Source organism: Suricata suricatta, chromosome 9, assembly GCF_006229205.1.
Source record: "Suricata suricatta isolate VVHF042 chromosome 9, meerkat_22Aug2017_6uvM2_HiC, whole genome shotgun sequence".
Lineage (NCBI taxonomy): Eukaryota > Metazoa > Chordata > Mammalia > Carnivora > Herpestidae > Suricata > Suricata suricatta.
Window position 1 is genome coordinate 24,045,012 of NC_043708.1, and position 17,532 is coordinate 24,062,543.

The 17,532-nt window shown below is 53.0% G+C and overlaps 1 protein-coding gene across 8 annotated transcripts in view; it reads right to left on the reverse strand.

Annotated features, from left to right (window-relative positions):
- Positions 1 to 402: 402 nt before the first annotated feature.
- TMEM63C (transmembrane protein 63C) overlaps positions 403 to 17,532 on the reverse strand; it is a 128,324-nt gene continuing 111,194 nt past the window's right edge. For 6 of the 8 annotated variants that reach the window (XM_029950840.1, XM_029950842.1, XM_029950837.1 and 3 more), the window contains 14 exons: positions 17,236 to 17,316; positions 16,998 to 17,121; positions 16,138 to 16,271; positions 14,482 to 14,604; positions 13,938 to 14,091; positions 12,636 to 12,742; positions 11,618 to 11,704; positions 10,979 to 11,044; positions 8,916 to 9,078; positions 8,570 to 8,675; positions 8,025 to 8,192; positions 5,520 to 5,629; positions 4,068 to 4,136; positions 403 to 1,329 (listed from right to left, as the gene is read on the reverse strand). In XM_029950840.1, the coding sequence (XP_029806700.1) occupies positions 1,126 to 1,329; positions 4,068 to 4,136; positions 5,520 to 5,629; positions 8,025 to 8,192; positions 8,570 to 8,675; positions 8,916 to 9,078; positions 10,979 to 11,044; positions 11,618 to 11,704; positions 12,636 to 12,742; positions 13,938 to 14,091; positions 14,482 to 14,604; positions 16,138 to 16,271; positions 16,998 to 17,121; positions 17,236 to 17,316 (1,696 nt within the window). In that variant the 3' untranslated portion in view covers positions 403 to 1,125. The remainder of the gene's footprint in view (positions 1,330 to 4,067; positions 4,137 to 5,519; positions 5,630 to 8,024; positions 8,193 to 8,569; positions 8,676 to 8,915; positions 9,079 to 10,978; positions 11,045 to 11,617; positions 11,705 to 12,635; positions 12,743 to 13,937; positions 14,092 to 14,481; positions 14,605 to 16,137; positions 16,272 to 16,997; positions 17,122 to 17,235; positions 17,317 to 17,532) is intronic. The other 2 variants (XM_029950843.1, XM_029950844.1) reach the window with 2 other exon arrangements.

Genomic DNA, 17,532 nt, shown 5'->3' on the forward strand with positions numbered 1-17,532 from the left:
CTGTGGAGGCCACAGCCCGCACTCCCTCCCCACCCAGGCAGGGTAGGGGCAGTGTCAGGACCATATGGCGGCCCACTTGAGTGGTCTTCAGTCCAGCCTCCAGGTGGCCCCAAGAGAGGAAGGGTCCTACTCAGCGGCCAGGGAATGGCCATCGCCTTCAGTTTGAAGCATGGGCTTCTTACCCTAAGCTGCTGGCCACCTTGGTGATGCTGGGGGCCCAGGTGGCAGGTATGAGGCAGGAGTAGCTTTCAGTGGCCACATCCTTGACCTTGAGGGTCCTCTCATTAGGCCTGGGGCTTGGGGAGCTCTCTGGTTTCCCATCCCCCAGCATTTTGGAAGAGCACCCCTCTCCGTGAATTCCGCCTCTGCCCCTCCCGCCTCGTAGTAACCAGCCAAGGTTGCTTCTGTCAAAATGCACACAGGTCCCGTTTAATGAGTCCTAAGCGGTGGTGTCCCAGCTGCCCTTGCAAGAGTAGAAAGGAGGAGGGTCTCCACCCTGCTGCTCCTAGGGGTGTCTGCCGAGGGGCAGAGGAGTAGGAAGGGTCGCCACCGCCTCCTTGCGGGTCTGTGGTCTCAGCTGCCCCACGCCCCAGGTGCCTGCAGAAACTTCTCTTTATGGATCCCCAGGCTGGAGGTGGCTGATGAGGCTTAGCACACACACTCCCCGGCTTCCTCAGGCCCACAGGGGAGGGATTGGGGGGGGGTGGAGCTCAGCAGGGCAGCTGGTGACAGTGTGGAGAAGACCCTGAGGGTCTTCCATGGGCTGCTTTCTGCCTCCTCCCTTGTGCACACCTTCTCCATTTTGACCCCAGCAAGGTCCCTTAGCCTGTAGTTTCTGTGCCCAGGGCTTCGGTGACCTTTCCCAAGACATGGCACCGCCTGTATCCTCCATCCCTTCCTGGGGTCCCTCTGCCCTGCCCAGCACCTCCCATTCTAGCTGGGCAGCAGGTTTGGGCCTCCACGTGGCCAACTGCCAGGGTGCAGGTGTCTCTGTTGCGGCCTTCCCAGAGTCTTCGGGAGGGAGTGGGGAGGTCCGGGCAGCCCTCCTGCCTCCCCTCTGCTTGTCGGGCCCCCCCACTGGCCACCACCCCGCTGGAGTCGCCAGATGGAGGCGTCCGGTCCTGGTCAGTGGTACTGGCTTTGGCCCTCTAGTTCCAGCCCGTCCTGGAACTGAGTGGAGCCCAGCTCCCTTGCAAAGCCCCTCACACCATTCTCCTCTTCTGCCTCCTCCGGCTGTCTGCTGATGGTGCCGTAGGTGTGCCGAGCAGGGGAGGAGGCGGGGGACAGGTTCATCTCCGGTTCCTGCAGCACAGTAGCCACATATAGCTGCTTAAGACAGAGAGGGGAGATGGGTAAGGTCACATCTGGGGCCACGCCCTTGCCCTCTGCCCTACCCCCAGAGCTTCGGTGTCTCTCGAGCTACGAGCCAGGGGTCCTTTCTTCCACCCCAGCAGCCTGGGGCCTGGCCATCCCTACCTGCTGAGGTGCCCTTAACCATTTAATGAGCAACTGTAACTCAGAGAGTGAGTTAGTGCAGGTCTCCTAGCTCCCAGCCCACTGCTCCCTAACTGCGGCTCCATTCATTATTGGTTCCGGGTCAGGCTGACCCCAGGGGAAGAGGACACGAGGCTCCCCTCTGCTGGGGTCTGGAGAGACCCCATACCCCGGCTAGTGCACGTTCTAATACAACTTATGAGGCACATCCACACCTGCCGTGGGGCGTATCACCCGCTGGCCTGGGAATCAGGTCTTGCAAAATGTGTCTGTCAAATCAAGGAATGGTCCGAGGAACGCACGGGAGGGCAGCAGAATAGAAAACCAGGAAGTACTAGGGACAGGGCTGTTTGTCATCCTTTGAAGTGGCTTTTCAACCAACTCCTTATTTTGAAAATAGGTAATTATGGGATAGAATGAAACCTTTTCCATGTATTCATTTCAGTGAAATCAAACCACCCTGATTGAGTCTTCCATAGGAAGAATCTAGATATTTGTATAATGCCAAAGTAGACCCCATATAAAAGTAGACCTTTTGGTCATGAGGGGTAAAATGGTAACTGAACCACGGAAGAGACCAGCTGTGATCCTCCGAACCTGGGAGAAACCGGCATCTAAGTGGGAAACAATGGGATGTCACGTGTCTCCTGGTGTGGGGCACAGCCCCGCCTAGAATGTGTTTTAGCCCCAAGGGCTGAATCTGAATCTGTCCAGCACTTTGGATTTAACTTCTAGCTTTCAGGAAATACAGGCGACAGTAAAACCTGCTATAAGACATCAGGAAGAAATGCCCAGAAATATCCAGAAGGTGGGATATTCTGCAGGACTACTGGCTTGGACTCTGACGAGTCATAAGAAAGAGACTGGGCTAAAATGCTAGAGACGTGCACAGGTACCAGATTAATCTAGCACGAGATTGGATTGGATCTTGCTTTGGATACGCTGCAGAAGATATTTCTGGAACACTTCAGACCATTTGAATATGCACTGGGTCTTGGAAGACACAGAAATTTATATATATATGGAAAGATAGAGCTTGTTAACTAAAAATGCAGATTATAAAACAGTATGTGCAGTATTATTTCATTTTAGCAAAATTTATACATATACTTGGAAGAATATTTGCTAAGCTATCAGTAGTCATCTCTGGGTGGTGGGAATATGAATGTTTTACTTTCTTATTTTTGCTTATCTGTTTCTTTTCCCTATAATTACCTACAATGTTCATATGCTATTTGTTTATTATCATGAAAGGCTTAAAAAAAAAAAAGTCAATTCCAGTCATGTTTTTTAAAGCTCAGGCTTTCTAGTGTGACAGACCTGGTTCAAACTTTGTTATGTGACTTCCTGGCTCTAAATTTAATGGACCTTTGGAGCCTCAGTTTCCCCATTTGTAAAATGAGGCTGAAACCCCCTACTATGTGAGTGTATCATACAGATTAGGAGCGTTAACAGCAAGGTGTCAGGCTCCTAAGAAGATTTCAATAACCGACTGTTGACAGTATTCGAGAGGGGTCATTTGGGGAGGACCCCCGAGGACAGATACCATGTGAAGCACCTCCCGGTCGCCTCCCAGAGGAAATCTGCCCCTCTGTGCAGGAGTTTTTTCCAGTGGGAGGCAGACCTGCAGTTCTGTGCACGGGGGGTTGGCACATCCACCGCTGTTGTATCTATGCACTTTTCCCCAACGCTGCCATGACTGGAGCGTCTCCTCTCCCACCGGGCCCTGCCCCCCACTCTGTATTTCCGCCCGGCCGAAAACGGTCTTCGGGTGCTCAAACACTCCAGATACTCTCTTCCGGGCCTTTGCACAGGCTGGTCCTCTTCCTTGAATGCTCTTCCCCCACACCCTATCCCACCTAGCAACCCCTGCTCCCATTCCTGGAGTTGGATTAGATGTTCCCTCCTCCGGGAAGCCTTCCCCGAGTGCCCAGGCTGGCTGGTGCCCTTCTTCCATGCTCCTCCAAGACGCCCTGGCATTGGGGCACCTAGCTCAGTGCACACATCGGTGGCCCTGCATCCACACTTGTGGCAGGGACGTGGGTGGCTGCTGGGGCCCCTCCAGGCTGAGCCATGACATGGGAGCCAAGGCCCAGCCTGCCAGCACCCTGCATTCTGAGTCGGCCTTGTCTCTTCACAGGCTGATGGGCTCACCCATGCGCCGCCCCTGCCTTACCATTCAGTGCCGCTCTGTCTGCGCGGCTCTGCCTGGCATCTGTGCCCTGGGAGGCAGCCTTCGGTCCTGAGGCTGAGCCCCAGCACGTCCCTGTGTCTACACGACTGAGCTCGCTGTGGCTGGATTCACCCTGACCTTTCTCTTCCTCTTTGAGATCCTTTGAGGGAATTTGGTGGTTCTTCTCTCTTCCCAGCTCTTCAGCCAGGGCCACGGCAGCAGTTTGACCTGGGCCAAGTCCTGCTCTGTCAGGGGACGGTGCCCAGGGGCCCCTGTCTCCTCCCCAACACCCGGGGAGGACGCTAAACGCCAGTGGCCCCCGCCCCTGCTACTGGCGTAGCCCACCCCTGTAGGCACCCTCCCTCCTGACCTGGCCCCCATGGTGAAGGCACCAACTCACAAGGGAGGTGGGTGTGGAGGAGGTGCTGCTTGGCTCCATGTCAAACACGGTCTCCATCTCCTCCTCGGGCTGCAGCAGTGGGGAGAGATGCGGAGGGTCACACTATGGGGGTGTCTGCCCTTTGCCCCCTGCCCCTCCCCAACTCTGCACCGGGGGCTCTTGCTCCCCTGGAATGAAATTCCTCTTCTGTTTTCCCAGACCTACAGCCCAGCTGGTAGGGCTGAAGCCCAGGGGGAAAGAAAGAGGACCTGGATGCTGGGTGACCCTTCTGGAATGTTCCATTCCCAAGGACCATAATGGGGGGAAGTAAGGAGAGTTGGGATTGGGGTCCAAAGACGAGCCTGCTTTGACTCTAGTAAAAGCCTTGACTTTGACAGTCTCTTCTTTCCTTCTGGGGTTTCCCCCTCTAATGGAGACCAGTCTGAGATCATGGTCTAGGGCCTCTGCCGTCTTCCTTCCCTGGAGCGGACACGTGGGCAACCAGATCACATAGCATAATTGTATTGGGAAGACAGGGCCAGAAGCACTGTTAGGTTCCTCACTGGCATAGCACTGGAGCCAGGGGATGCAGGAGGGGCCGTGTAGGAGGGCAGTGGGGGTCTGAGTCCAGGGCCCCCAGAAACAAGGCCACTATCAGCAAAAAGGATCTTCCAAGCGGCTGATTTCTCTAACTCAGCAGGACACCAGAACTTTACATCAACATACTTTCTTTTCTTTACATAAATTCATTTTAAAAGGATACAATTTACTGTTACAAACAGGAAACCCGAGTTAGTTGATGTAAGCAGAAATATAAGTAAATGTGAGCCAATAGAAAAATGGATAACCATGAAGAATAGCACATGCTTTGGTCCCTGGAAGTCATCGGAACACACCCGTATGGACACGTTGCTTTGGGCAATGCTGATCCAGGGCGCACAGCACTGCTGGCGTGGTGCTCAGCAGGCTGGGGTTGGCTCCCTTCTCTGAGGATGAGGCTGCCCCCACTGGCAATGAGCCAAAGGAGTCACGGGTTCCCAGAGAACCAGGCCTCAAGTTCAACAGCCTGGGATTCCTCAAAAAGTGATGACTCTCCCTCTTCCTCCTCCATCGTCCTCCCCATGCCCCATGCTCCTGTACTTCACACCATCCTCTCTCTCTCTCTCTCAACCCTCCATCCTTGGAGTGGCTCAGTGCTGGATGGCCTCACGCTGTAGGAGGGGTGTGCCAGCGGCCCGCTGTTTGGAGGGGGGTGGCCAGAGGGGAGAGGAGGAGAGGAGAGTTGTCTTTTAAATCTCCGCAGACCATGCGGGGGCTGGCACACACCCATGCACACTGAGTTTGCACACGCCTTCCCTGGAAGGGCAAAGATCTTTGTCTCTGTGATGCTGTGGGTGCCCAGGTCAGGGGGTATCCTAGAGCCGTGGTCTCGGGGGCAGGGAGAATGAAGAGAGAGAAGCAAGGGAAGCTCACCTCATAGTCAGACACCGTCCGGAGCTTCCCCAGAAGAGTGCTAAGGAAGGCAATTATCATGGAGATAATGAGCGTGGACAAGGAGAAGAAGGTGACGCTGTGAAGCGGACCTGCCAAGGAGAAGACAAGGCCATGGGGGTCCATGCTGGAGGAGCCGAGCTGTGGGCAGGAGTCTGCCAGGGTCCCTAGGGGACACCTCAGCACACCCGTGGGGGCAGAGAGGGTCTGCCCCAGTGCTCCTCCTAGCAACTGGTGTTAACAAGCCTGACCCATGACATCATCTCTCGGTGCCATTTGACCAGTTTAGGATTTGACATCGTCTGGATTCCAAGAAAAAAATTTAATTGCTATAAGTGCCTATTAAACATGCCCTTCTCGACCCGTCAGCTCCCCTCCCACATCACAGTCCCTGGGCAGTATCTCTGAGTTACTCATTCATGCCACTGCCCGCACATACAACCTCTGCTCCACGCCTGTCTCCTGCACGTGCACAGTTATCTGCGCTCACGGCACGGAAGAACAATCCAGAATTTAAGTCACCGACCTTTTGCTTTGGGATATTTGGTAACTTTTTTTTTTTTTTACCAGTTTTCTACGGAAGTAAAGATTAAAAATCAGTCTTTACAGGGGTGCCTGGGTGGCTCAGTCAGTTAAGTGTCTGACTTCAGCTCAGGTCATGAGCTCACAGTTTGTGAGCTCAAGCCCAGCATCAGGCTCTGTGCTGACAGCTCAGAGCCTGGAGCCTGCTTTGGATTCTGTGTCTCCTTCTCTCGCTGCCCTTCTCCCACTTGTAATCTGTCTCTCTGTCTCAAAAATAAATAAATGTAAAAGAAAAATTTTTAAAAGATCAGTCTTTACAGTCAGAGGCTAACACGTAATGATGCTTATCATCGTGTTTCCATCATGGCTTTTTTTTTTTTAATTTATTTTTGAGAGACAGAGAGAGCACGAACAGGGGAGGGTCAGAGAGTGAGGCAGACACACAATCTTAAGCAGTCTCTAAGCTCTGAGCTAGCTGTCAGCACAGAGCCCAATGCGGGGATCGACCCCACGGTCCGTGAGATCATGACCTGAGCCGAAGCCAGACGATTAACTGACTGAGCCACCCAGGTGCCCCCATCATGGCTTTTAAGAGGGGCAACTGGCTTCATTATCCAACAGCAGAGAGCTGACTGAAAGGATTTCATGCAGCTGTTCAAAGTCACGTGCTCAAACAGTATTGCAGAAACACAGGAAATGGCTCAGACCATTATGCTGAGTGATGAAAGAACATTATAAAATGGAAATCACAATTCTGCAAAGTAGGACTAAGCCCATAAACTCCCTCCTGCTCTGCTCTCTCCCCTGAAATATGCCCGGAGAATGAGGTCTGAGAGCAACAGACAGCAGGCTCTGGGTGAGGTTATGGGTCATTCAAATTTGGATAATAAACAGATAGTCTTTATAGTTGGAGCCGGGGGGGGGCGGGGAGGGGGATTATTTAAAAAATGAGGTCCGCTGGGTGTTGGGAAGGGCTGGGGAGTAAGACACTGGGGAACGGCAACAAATGGATGATGATTCACACAAATTTAATTGCCTTAAGTATCCACTCAAGTGCCCGTTAAACATGCCCTTCTCGACCCGTTGGCTCAAAATCACAAAATTGTGATTTCCGTTTTATAACGTTCGGGTCCTGTATCCCAAGAGCTGTTTCCAGCTGCCACCTTGACAGGAAGAAAATACGGACTTTCCCTTCTCTGCTCCACTGAGAGGAAGAAGGTCCGGTGTCCCTGAGGGTGGGCCAGTGTGGGGAGAAGGATGAGGGAGGTCAGTGTGAGTTCTTTGCCTCAAGACGGGGACAGCAGCTTTGCGTAGCCAAGAGTAGGGGAAAAGCTGGTCGCTAGGGCACACCCTGCGTCCTCCTCCAGGTTTATGGCAATCTGTCAGACCACGCATCTTCTGGGATCCCAGTGGGGATGCCACAGGAGTTGAGCCTGAGAGCTAATAGTTTATTCCTGCCAGCCTTAAGTTAGAATGAAAGAATGTGAGGGGTGCCTGGGTGGCTCAGTCAGTCATCTGACTTTGGCTCAGGTTATGATCTCACAGTTTGTGGGTTCAAGCCCTGTGTCAGGCTCTGGGCTGATGGCTCAGAACTTAGAGCCTGCTTCAGATTCTGTGTCTCCCTCTCTCTGCCCCTCCCTTGCTCATGCTCTCTCTCTCTCAAAAATAAATAAACATTTAAAAAAATGAAAGGATGTGAAGTTTCTTGTTCTGAGGGTCATAGACCCAAATGCATAGTATTTGGTCTGTGTCAGTCCAAGCCCTCCTCTTTGCCTCAAAGGTCTGCTGGGACTCAGGGACAAGCCCCTTAAGCCTAGACAAGCCACCTGGGTGGCTGGAATCCGTGGGCAAGACTTGCTCTTTCCTGGCCTTTTCTGCTTTCACAGGGCAGAGGTGTCGTTGAGGGCTTTCAGCAGCAGCGGGGAGCAGGTGGACGTGGGATTGCCCGGCAGGCCTGGTACCTACCTAATCGCAGGATGGAAAAGAAGAGTATCCAGAAGAGACCCAGGAGTGGTGCGAAAATGGCCTGGTAGACAGCAGCCATGTGGATCTGCTCGTTGAGTTTGGTGGGCGCGTAGGAGTAGTACATGTTATAGCGGTCCGTGATGTGTTTCATGCACAGGTACAGCAGGCCTGGGGGGCAGGAAGACGAAGGCGCTCGGTGGCTGCTCCCTCGGCCAGGCCCCCCTGCTGTCCCAAGGCTCCCCAAGCCTGAGAAGCCAGAATCAGGTCTGTCGGGGGGCAGTGAGAGCCAGGGTCAGGGCGTGGGAGCTCTGTGGTGCTGACCCCTGGGACCACCGGCTTCCCTGGGGACCCCAGAGCCTATTCTGCCAGTTTGGTGAAGGATCATTCACTGGAAAGACATCCTCTGTTTGCAGCCATCCAACCTCCCCTGATGTGGCCCAGGCCCCTGGTCACTCTGCTGACAGTCCACCCCAGGTTTCCTCATGCTCCAGAGGGCGGCCTGCGTTGTGGGGCTCAGCCCCAGAGGTGCCCGACGGAGGACTCACCAAAAGGGACAATGATAGGGCAGGTGATGCTGTAGGCGACCACCACGCTGAAGACATTCATCATCCATGCGTACTCGCGCCCATACTGGAAGTCCATGGCCTGGCTCTAGGGCAGAAGGCAGGGGTCACCGAGGTGGCTTGGTTCTCTTGGCTTGGCCGCGTCTGTGGCTCCTTGTCTATCCCCTGGGAGCCGGAAGGCAGCTCAGGCCTGGAGGCAGGCTCCCTTGCAGCCCTGGCACACCTCGCCTCTCCCTCAGGTTCCTCCTGCTTCCAGCAGGCCCCCCTTCCTGACACCCTCTTAAAGGGAACTCTGAAGGCCATGCTCAGGGAAGGGCCCAGCCCCCACCTTTCTGATGTGGACTCTCTCTGGCTCCGACCTGGAGAAGAAGAGGCGGGTGCTGTACAGGAAGAGGGACCCCAGGCGCAACAGCTCCATGCCCGTCCCAAGCAAAGCTGACGTGATCACGTAGTTGACAAAGAAGGCGCCATTGTCTGGCAGGAACACACACCTGGCCATGGGGAGAGTGGAGGACAGTACAGGAGCCAGAGAGAGAGGGAGAGGGCAGGGATACAGGAAGGGAGGTGGAGGGTGGAGGAGGGGATGGGGATTATAAGCTTCATATACACATGTTCCTCCAGCCCAATTTAAGTCAATGCGGGCCTTCTGAACAGGGATGAGGTTGATCCACATCGTGTCGATGTGTTGGGAAATACATACAACTAGTTTGATCTAAAGCAGGGGTGCTCCACCCGGATCCATAGACCCCAGAGAGCCCAGGAGTAGAAATGTGGAGGTCTGTGACCTTGACTAGTGAAAAGAACCGCATCTCTAGTTTCCCTCACCTCTAACTGCAGTCTAGCATTTCTTTCCATTATGAACGTGGGCAACAAATCACAGCAATGTCAGCTATGGCTGTGAGTCTGTTACCAGTTGACACCAGATATTTTCACATCACATTTCCATTGCTGGTGATATCTGACAATGCTATTTGCACTTGCCATCACTTCAAAATGATGGTAGTTATTAAACAGGCTGCTGAACTGCACCTGCTATCTTTACATGGCTGACATTTTCCTGTCTGCAGCTGCGTACTTGACGTGGCTGGCCAGTGTCAGCTGGGAGTCAGTCATTCAGTCACCTTGGCCACGTTGCCTGTTCTCACGTTGGTGACCCAGGCATCTCTGGCTGTCCAGGGTCCCCATCTACACAAGTCTGTCCACTTGTTGGAAAAGAGAAATCTGTGAGCTCCCTGGATCTATTTCAGAACTCCTTCAAAAACTATTTTTTCTTGTTTGTATCTCAGTTGAGTCACACACCTACTCTCTCACACATATACACTGTATTGAAAATATTGACCTCGCCAAAGATGAACTCTTAGGAAGAAAAGAGTCTGGCTTATCACAATTATAGTTTAACTATAGACACCTTAGAGAATTCTGGTCCTTGCCCTAGAAAGCAGGCTATGAAAGCTTGCGTGTCATTTGCAACATGACATCTTTGGAAATTGGGATTTTCAATATTTTGAACCTGAAAACAACACAAAACAAAATGGAGACTGGCTGGATGTCCACCGTGACCTGTGTTGCTTTGTCAAAGATCTCACCACCCTGGCCCAGCTTAATGTTCTTCTGCCAGCCAACGGTACCACGCTGATGTCTTTATAACAATAAAATACAGGGGTGCCTCGGTGGCTCAATTGGTTAAGCATCTGACCCTTGATTTTGGCTCATGGATCTCACACTCCATGGGATCGAGTTCCGCATCGAGCTCTGTGGGGTTCTCTCTCTCCCCCTTTCTCAAAATAAATAAATAAAAATAAAAAATAAAATAAAACAAAACAAAACAATAAAATGTAACTTCAGCTTGCTTGTGTTTAAAATCCATTGTCCTGTTATAAAATGTGTTCATAAAGATTTTATGGCAAATCTGATTTTTAAAATATTTCGATAGCAATATATCAGTATAATTGGTTTTCTTTGTAATCCAGATATTTTGTGCATCTACCGACATCTATTCAGAGAACAGGCAAAATTGGCAAAATCTGAGTAAGCTCTGTGGGTCATATCAGTGTCAATATCTCAGTTGTGATACCTAGTACTCTGGCTATGTGAAATGTTTCCAGGGATGGGAACTGGAAAAAGGGTACTCGGGACATTGCGGGGGTAATTTCCTGTAAATCTACAATTATTTCCAAGACTTCATTCAGAGAAGGGATCCCTGGGCTTTACCAGGTTGCCAGATGGGTCCACAGCCCAGGAAAGCTTAAGAGGTTGCTTAATGAGAGGCTTTGCATGCATTCATCTCTACCTGTGTGAGCAAATAAAGGACCCAAGTATCTCCCGGGTGAGGACCCACAGACACCAAGCACACACTGGGAGTACACGCGCAGCACACACTCTCGTACTCACTGGAACTGGATGGATGCCCGCTCCAGATAGTAGATGTCAAAGAGCCAGCGGAAAAAGACATCCAAACTGGAAACAAGCACAAGGTAGGCCCTTTAGTTAATGAACCTGTGAGCTAAGGCTTGGGGTTCAGTTCCTCTTGGCCTGGCTTCCCCGCTGCTGTACTCCCTTTGCCAATCCCTAGGGTCTCTTGCATTCTAGTATTCCGGCGGGGCAGCCCGTACTCTCTCTCTGCCTTCTTAATGCTGGGCCACCCCTACCCCTAACCCTTTGGCCTCTCATCTCAAGGCCACTTCTAACAAACTTTCGCCAGGCTTTTCTCCCCCCAGTGCACACACTCTCTCTCCCCCAAATTTCTACTGCATGTTGGCTGCGTTTCTTCCACCCTGGGCTCTCAGTTAGCTGATAGGCATGGCTCGTCTCCCCGGCTGGACAATAAGTTCTTTGAAGGCAGAGCTGACAGCTGACACCTTAGAGTTTCACATGACACCGGGCTCAAGCTAGGCTCACAACAGGCACGGGACTGTCCTTTGAGGAATGGATTTGCCACAAGCACAAATAGGCCTACAGTATCTGCAAGAGGAGGTTCCAACTCTAGGGTGAGCCTGTCTGAGAGAGGAGGGATAATTGGAGGCGAGTTACCTGGTCAGTCCCATAGAGGGCAGAATAACCACCATGAACACCAGAAAGATGTAGCACTTGTTTACTATGATCAGATTCTGACTTGATCTAGAGGGAACAAAGAAATACGTGATAAGAACTAGAGACCTAACTACAGAATGAAGGCGGAGACAGAGGCAGCTACCTGGGCTAGAAAACTGGTTGAAGAGTGCATACCAATGTCATCCCCACAGAGCTCCCAGCGCGATGCTGCAGCACAATCAACTAGTGATGTCTGCCTTGGGCACAGGGTGGGGAGGAAGGGCACACAAGTGCTGTATGCTCCACGCCTTTGTTAGAGGGACATTACCAGTGATACTCAGGATCCCTGCAGTTTTAATAATCAACATAAGCCATGTTCTTGGCCAGATAAAAGACCAGTAAGGGTTTCTGTCAAGACAAACCCCCTGGCTTACTGCCTAGTAGGATGGTAGGAGCTTCTGGGGCAGGAACTAACTTTCAAGACCCACACAGCCTTTTGGCAAAAGCAGGTCCACTGCCCCAGGATGTGGTAAATACTTTCTACCCAATCAGCTACCACCATAGAACTATTAGGGGCCAGCAACATTAGGGCTAAATAGCTCCTATTATTTAAAATGTGGGTGCTGCATGGGCTACAGGTGTCACCAGTCAGATTGAGTTCATGGCCTCCGTGGCAACAGCCTTCCTGACGAGCCCTGCTCTTTCCTCCTCAGCCGGTGCCTTCTGTCTGGAGTTCCTAGCACTGTATCTTTGCTACAGCTCCAAGAAGGGCCTGGTTGGGGCCACACATGTCTGATGTGGTGGCCCTATCTCAAGGTCCCTGAGGCCAGAGGCCCAGAGACAACTTAGACCCCTCTTTCAAAAAAAAAAAATCTGTTAGACTTTCAGGTTAGTTCTGGGTATCAAATTCCCCATGTCAATTCCATTCCTTAGGCCAGATGGCTGGTGGGGGTGTGGGCAGGGGAGGGGCCAAGGCTCACTGAACAGCAGGGCTGGGAGAGGAGGCCCCCCATCTCACCTGGTCCAGTGGGCCTCTAGGAAGGCAGAGAAGTAGACCATCAGAGGCATTATCACTGTAAATGCCCAAAGCATCAGGGAGGGGAAGAACTGGGTTATGACTGGGTTCTGCAGGGTAGAGTAGAGGAGGGCAAAAACACATCAGTGCAAGAAGCACCCCTTCCCTTTCCAGGCCACCCCTGCTTCTCCCACACCTCTGGCCTTGTCCTCCCCAGCTTAGTCCCAGAGCAGGCTTGGTGTCCCTGAGGTTGTGCAGAGGACCTGGCCTTCTTCATCAGCCTTCCTGGCCAGGGGTCTGCCTGGCTGGGGGTAGGCAGAGGCTGACACCCCAAGGTCAAGTTCTGTCCTCAAGGGGCACAGGTCTTCTAGGCTGAGGTCCCTAGAGGGATGGCCTGGGATATCCCCGGTTACTACGTCCTAGGGCCAGAGCCAGCTGCTGTCACTGATATGGCAGAGCTCACAGAGAAGACACTTTCCCTGTGATATCGTGTGAAAGGAGGCAGAGACGTGGGTAAGGCGTGAAGGAAGAATCCCTAGGGAAGTGCTTGTGGGTTTGCTGTGACCTTGACAAGGGAGGGCAGGGGCAAGCAACAGTAGGCGTGTGGCCTGACTGTGCGTATGTGTTGCTGGAGTAGGGATGGGGATAATATGGAAGTGGAGGCCTTGGAGGCCCATTATAATGGCCTTGAGGCTATAGGGTTTGGAGATGGGCCAGTCTGGTTCCTCTGATGCCCCATGTCAGTATGAAGCATCCTCTAATTTCAGGTGTGGCCCCTCCAGGGCCCACCGCCTCCATCCTGGAGTGGTGTGTCTGGCATGAGGGAGTAGAGGTCCCACTTTCTTGGATGGCTGCACTGGGGCTGACCTCACTCTTCCTCACCCTCAACCCTACCTCTCAAACCAGGAACCCCAGCTCTAGAGAAAGTGGGGAGTGCAGAGCGGTCACACTTGCCACCCCCTTGCACCTGTTGTACCTCCAGCTGGCCAAGAGGCCCAATCTAAAGAAGCCCTCCAAACCGCCCATCCCCGGCCTAGCTCTCCCCAGCACCTGCCTCCAGCACCACCACCCCCCTGTCTCCTTCCTCACCAGCTCCAGTCCCTAAGATAGGCAACCACCTGTGCATCCGTCCCCTTTAGAACAAAGGAAACTCTACACCACCATCTACACTGCTCTGGCCACTTCCAAAAGCGGGTGGTGCACGGGCTCTGGAGCCGAGTTCCAGGAGCCCCCTATCCTGTCCTTGCCTGGGCTCTTCCCTCATCTCCTCGGGGCCCCCACGCCTGGCCTGAGTAGAGGAGGCACCTGCAGGTTCTCAATGGGGCGGGTGACGTTGTACATGTCGATGGTGTTGATGATGATGGCAGGCGTGGTGAGGAAGAAGAAGAGGAGGAAGAGGAAGGTGTTGATTGCGATAAAGCGGGCCCACCAATGGAAGCGGCGGACAGACAGGTGTTTCCTGGGGAGGGATGGAGGAGGGAGGTGCATTTAGGACCTTGGGTCCTAGCCATTAGATGGGCCCTGTGTGCAGTTTCCTGCACGCCACTGTAAACACAGGCTGCCCTGGTCTAATTCAGCCCCCTGGGCCCAGGCTTGCTTGCAATGGGCCCTGGATCTTCCCTCCCTCAGTCACACCTTTTGTAAAGGCACTTGTGGTGGGTTGGGTTTGGGGGTGGGCAGAGGCCACGGTGCTCAGGAAAGGAAAGGGCCCAGCCCAGTGGGAGCCATATGTGGGTAACAGAGTAGCAGAACAGGTCCCGATTCCCTTCCCACCCCTCCTTCAATCTCAGCGAAGCTCAAAGGAGCAGGCATGGGGGGCAGGGGGAGAGCCGGGGTGGGGGGTGCTTACCAAATAATGTCTTTAGGGTGTGGGGCAAGGGCAACCCTCCAGTGGTAGGATTTGACGATGGTGGACACCGAAGACTGCTGGGGGGACACGCCACACTGGATGTACTTGTAATCTTTCCGGATGCTGTGGAGACGGTGGGGGGGGGGGGGCGCAGGAGACAGAGGTCTGGACGTGAGGACAACAGACTCTCATGCCAGACCTCTCCCCACTTCCTAGGGATTCTTGAAGCTCAGAGGTGCCTCTAGGACATTAGAGGTGGGCAGTTCCTAAAGCCTAGTCACGGGACAAAAGGGGCACCAGAGGGAGGGACAGCCCCGGAAGGGAGGGGACCACAGGGTTCTCATTTAATGTCCTTCCCCCTTAATAGCAGTGGCAGCACAAAGACATGCTCTTTCTTTGAGGCTGGTGCAGGAGGTACTAATTTCAGCCTCATCTTAGGATTAATAGCTACCACGTGAATTCTTTCCGTGTGCCTGACACTGTGCTGATGGTTGCTGAATATGACTCCGACTGAGCCCCCCAGGCACCCCGATGAATATGACTCCGACTGAGCCCCCCAGGCACCCCGATGAATATGACTCCGAATGAGCCCCCCAGGCACCCCGATGAATATGACTCCGAATGCACAGATGACTACACTGAGGAGCCTGAAGATACAACCAAAGAAAGAGGGGCAGAGACGCTGGCCCTGGGGTCTTTGGTTTCCTAATTCACATTTCTGTTGTAATTAAACCTCAGATCCTTTCTACCGAATGTCAGTGTGTTACAAAAGAAACAATGTTGTCTTACGTTGGTATATTGCTTTATGGAACATACATACTAAATAGAACAGATATCCATTCTTACCCCTCTGGGAGGTGGATAGGGAGATATAAGTTACCAAATTTGACAGATAAGAAATTGAAGTGTTTAAGTGACTTGCATAACTGCACACAATTGTATCTGACTGAATTCTAGGTTGTTCCACTGCTCCTTTGTCGGGTGTGGGTGGGTGAGGACAAAGTGTTATATACAATCAGCCTCCCTAAGAGAGAGGAGGGCTCCCACAATCCTCGAAGGACTGATTCTGGGGTTCCCATCGATTTGACCCTATCCTTAGGATCCTTCCAGAACATTCCAGAGTGCATCTAACCCACTCCCTATCAAGGTAGAGCTGCCAGAGGCAGAGGAGGGAGGCGGCTGTAAGGCTAGTAAACGGGAGGACTGCAGCAGGGGAGGAGAAAGAGCAAGCAGAACCTCTCTACTCTGACTCTGTCTCCTGTGGAGAGGAAAGGAGTAATATGTAATGGGGGGAAATGGATTCATTCTTGTCAAGGCCTGGAAGAGGAACCAAGATGTCTACTTTGACCACCTCTGTGCTGAAGCAAGGACCTATGGGAATGGGGAGCCCAGGGTCTGGGTATCTCTGGAGACGAGCTGAGTCTGGCAGCTGTGGGGAAATGGATGCAGATATGCTCTGGAAAGCAAGATGGTGGCTGCCTGCATAGAACATAGAGGGCGGCGGGGGGGGGGGGGTCAGTATACGGCAAACTGAAGGAAGGTTCTCTCTCCTTCTCCCCTTGTCTGGAATGAGGTGAAAAAGGATGGTTTCAGAGAAGCTGAAGCCCACTCTCAGGGCTGGGCTGGGCACAGCAAGCTGTTGGCCCTGGCACTCACTGGTTCGTCATCCTGGTGTCCTGGAAGGTGACAAAGATCAGGTCCAGACGCTTCATCCGAACACGGTTGAACTCAGCATTGAACTCATCAGTCAGCTGCTCCTCCAGCTCACTATAATATTGTTCTGCATCTACCTGGGGTGAGATTTGGCCCTCAGAGCTGGAGAAGCCAGAGCTCCGGGAAGGCCTCACTGGGCATAAAGCCTCTTTCCACTTGGAGTTGGTTCCATTCCCAACTCCCTTCCAAGACTGGCAAAGAGCTCAGGATCGCAGTGGGCTCCGAGATCCCAACTTGAGAATAAGAAGAGGCTGTGACTCTGAAATTAGCTCCTTGCTTTTAAATCTGGGGGGAGGTAAGGCACACTGGGGACTAGGGGGTGCTTTTGGACTTGGGCTGGACTCTAAAGGAGTGATGGAATGTGTCTGCAGCATTTTGGGGGAAGGGAGATGATTCTTTTTCTGGATTGGCTAGAGTTCAATCCTGCCCTGTGGCCTCCTCCCAGCCATGGTGGTTGGGGGATAAGTCAGAGCCCGGTGCCTTCAAATGTGTCTGTCCTAGCTCCTTTGAAAGCCTAAGGCCTGGCAGCCTACAGTAGTCTACTGTGTTCTCTCTGGTCCTCCCATCCAAGACTAGAAGTGGACACGGGCAAGCCTCCCTGGGTCACCCAAGAAAGGCTTCAGCTCCTCTACATTCTCAACAGGGAGGCAGGAGGGAGGATGAGGGAAAAAGGGAGGAGCTGGGTGCCACAGCACCACAGCAGATCTGAGTGGGGCCCCAAGGGTACAGAGCCCTGAACAGAGCTGGAGACCCAGTGCCCCAGCCCCTCCTCCGCTGTGCCCTCTGATGCCCGGGCCAGGTACCTCTTTGAAGCAGGTCCAGCATCTGCAGAAGCACAGGCGTGAACAGGGGTGGATCTTGATCATCACCTTCCCACTCTTCTTGGCCTTGGCAGTGTAGTAGAGCCGGCCCCGCATTGCATGGCGCCTATTGGCCGGTAGGCAGTGGGAGGAAGGATCGTGTGGCTGGGGCCCAGCAGAGCCACATCCTCTCCCCTTGCACCCCCACGCCAGATCCAGACAGACCCCACTGCAGACTCACCTCTGATCATCCAAATCGATCAGGGTCCTGACGTCATAGCAGAAGTGGACTCTGGTCACTACACATCCTGGATAGGCCTCACTGCAGCCACAGACATGGATGCTGACCCAGCCTGTGGCACTGGGGATGTGCCACCTACCCAGATTACCCCCTTCCTAGAACTAGAGCCCACAGCCCATCCCTTGGATGGGAGATTCCATTCCTCGTTCCTAAGGTCAAATTTCACAGTTGATCCCTGGTCATCTGAGATTTGCCACATCCTTCCCATATGGTCCAGAATAGAGCCAGGAGCAGAGC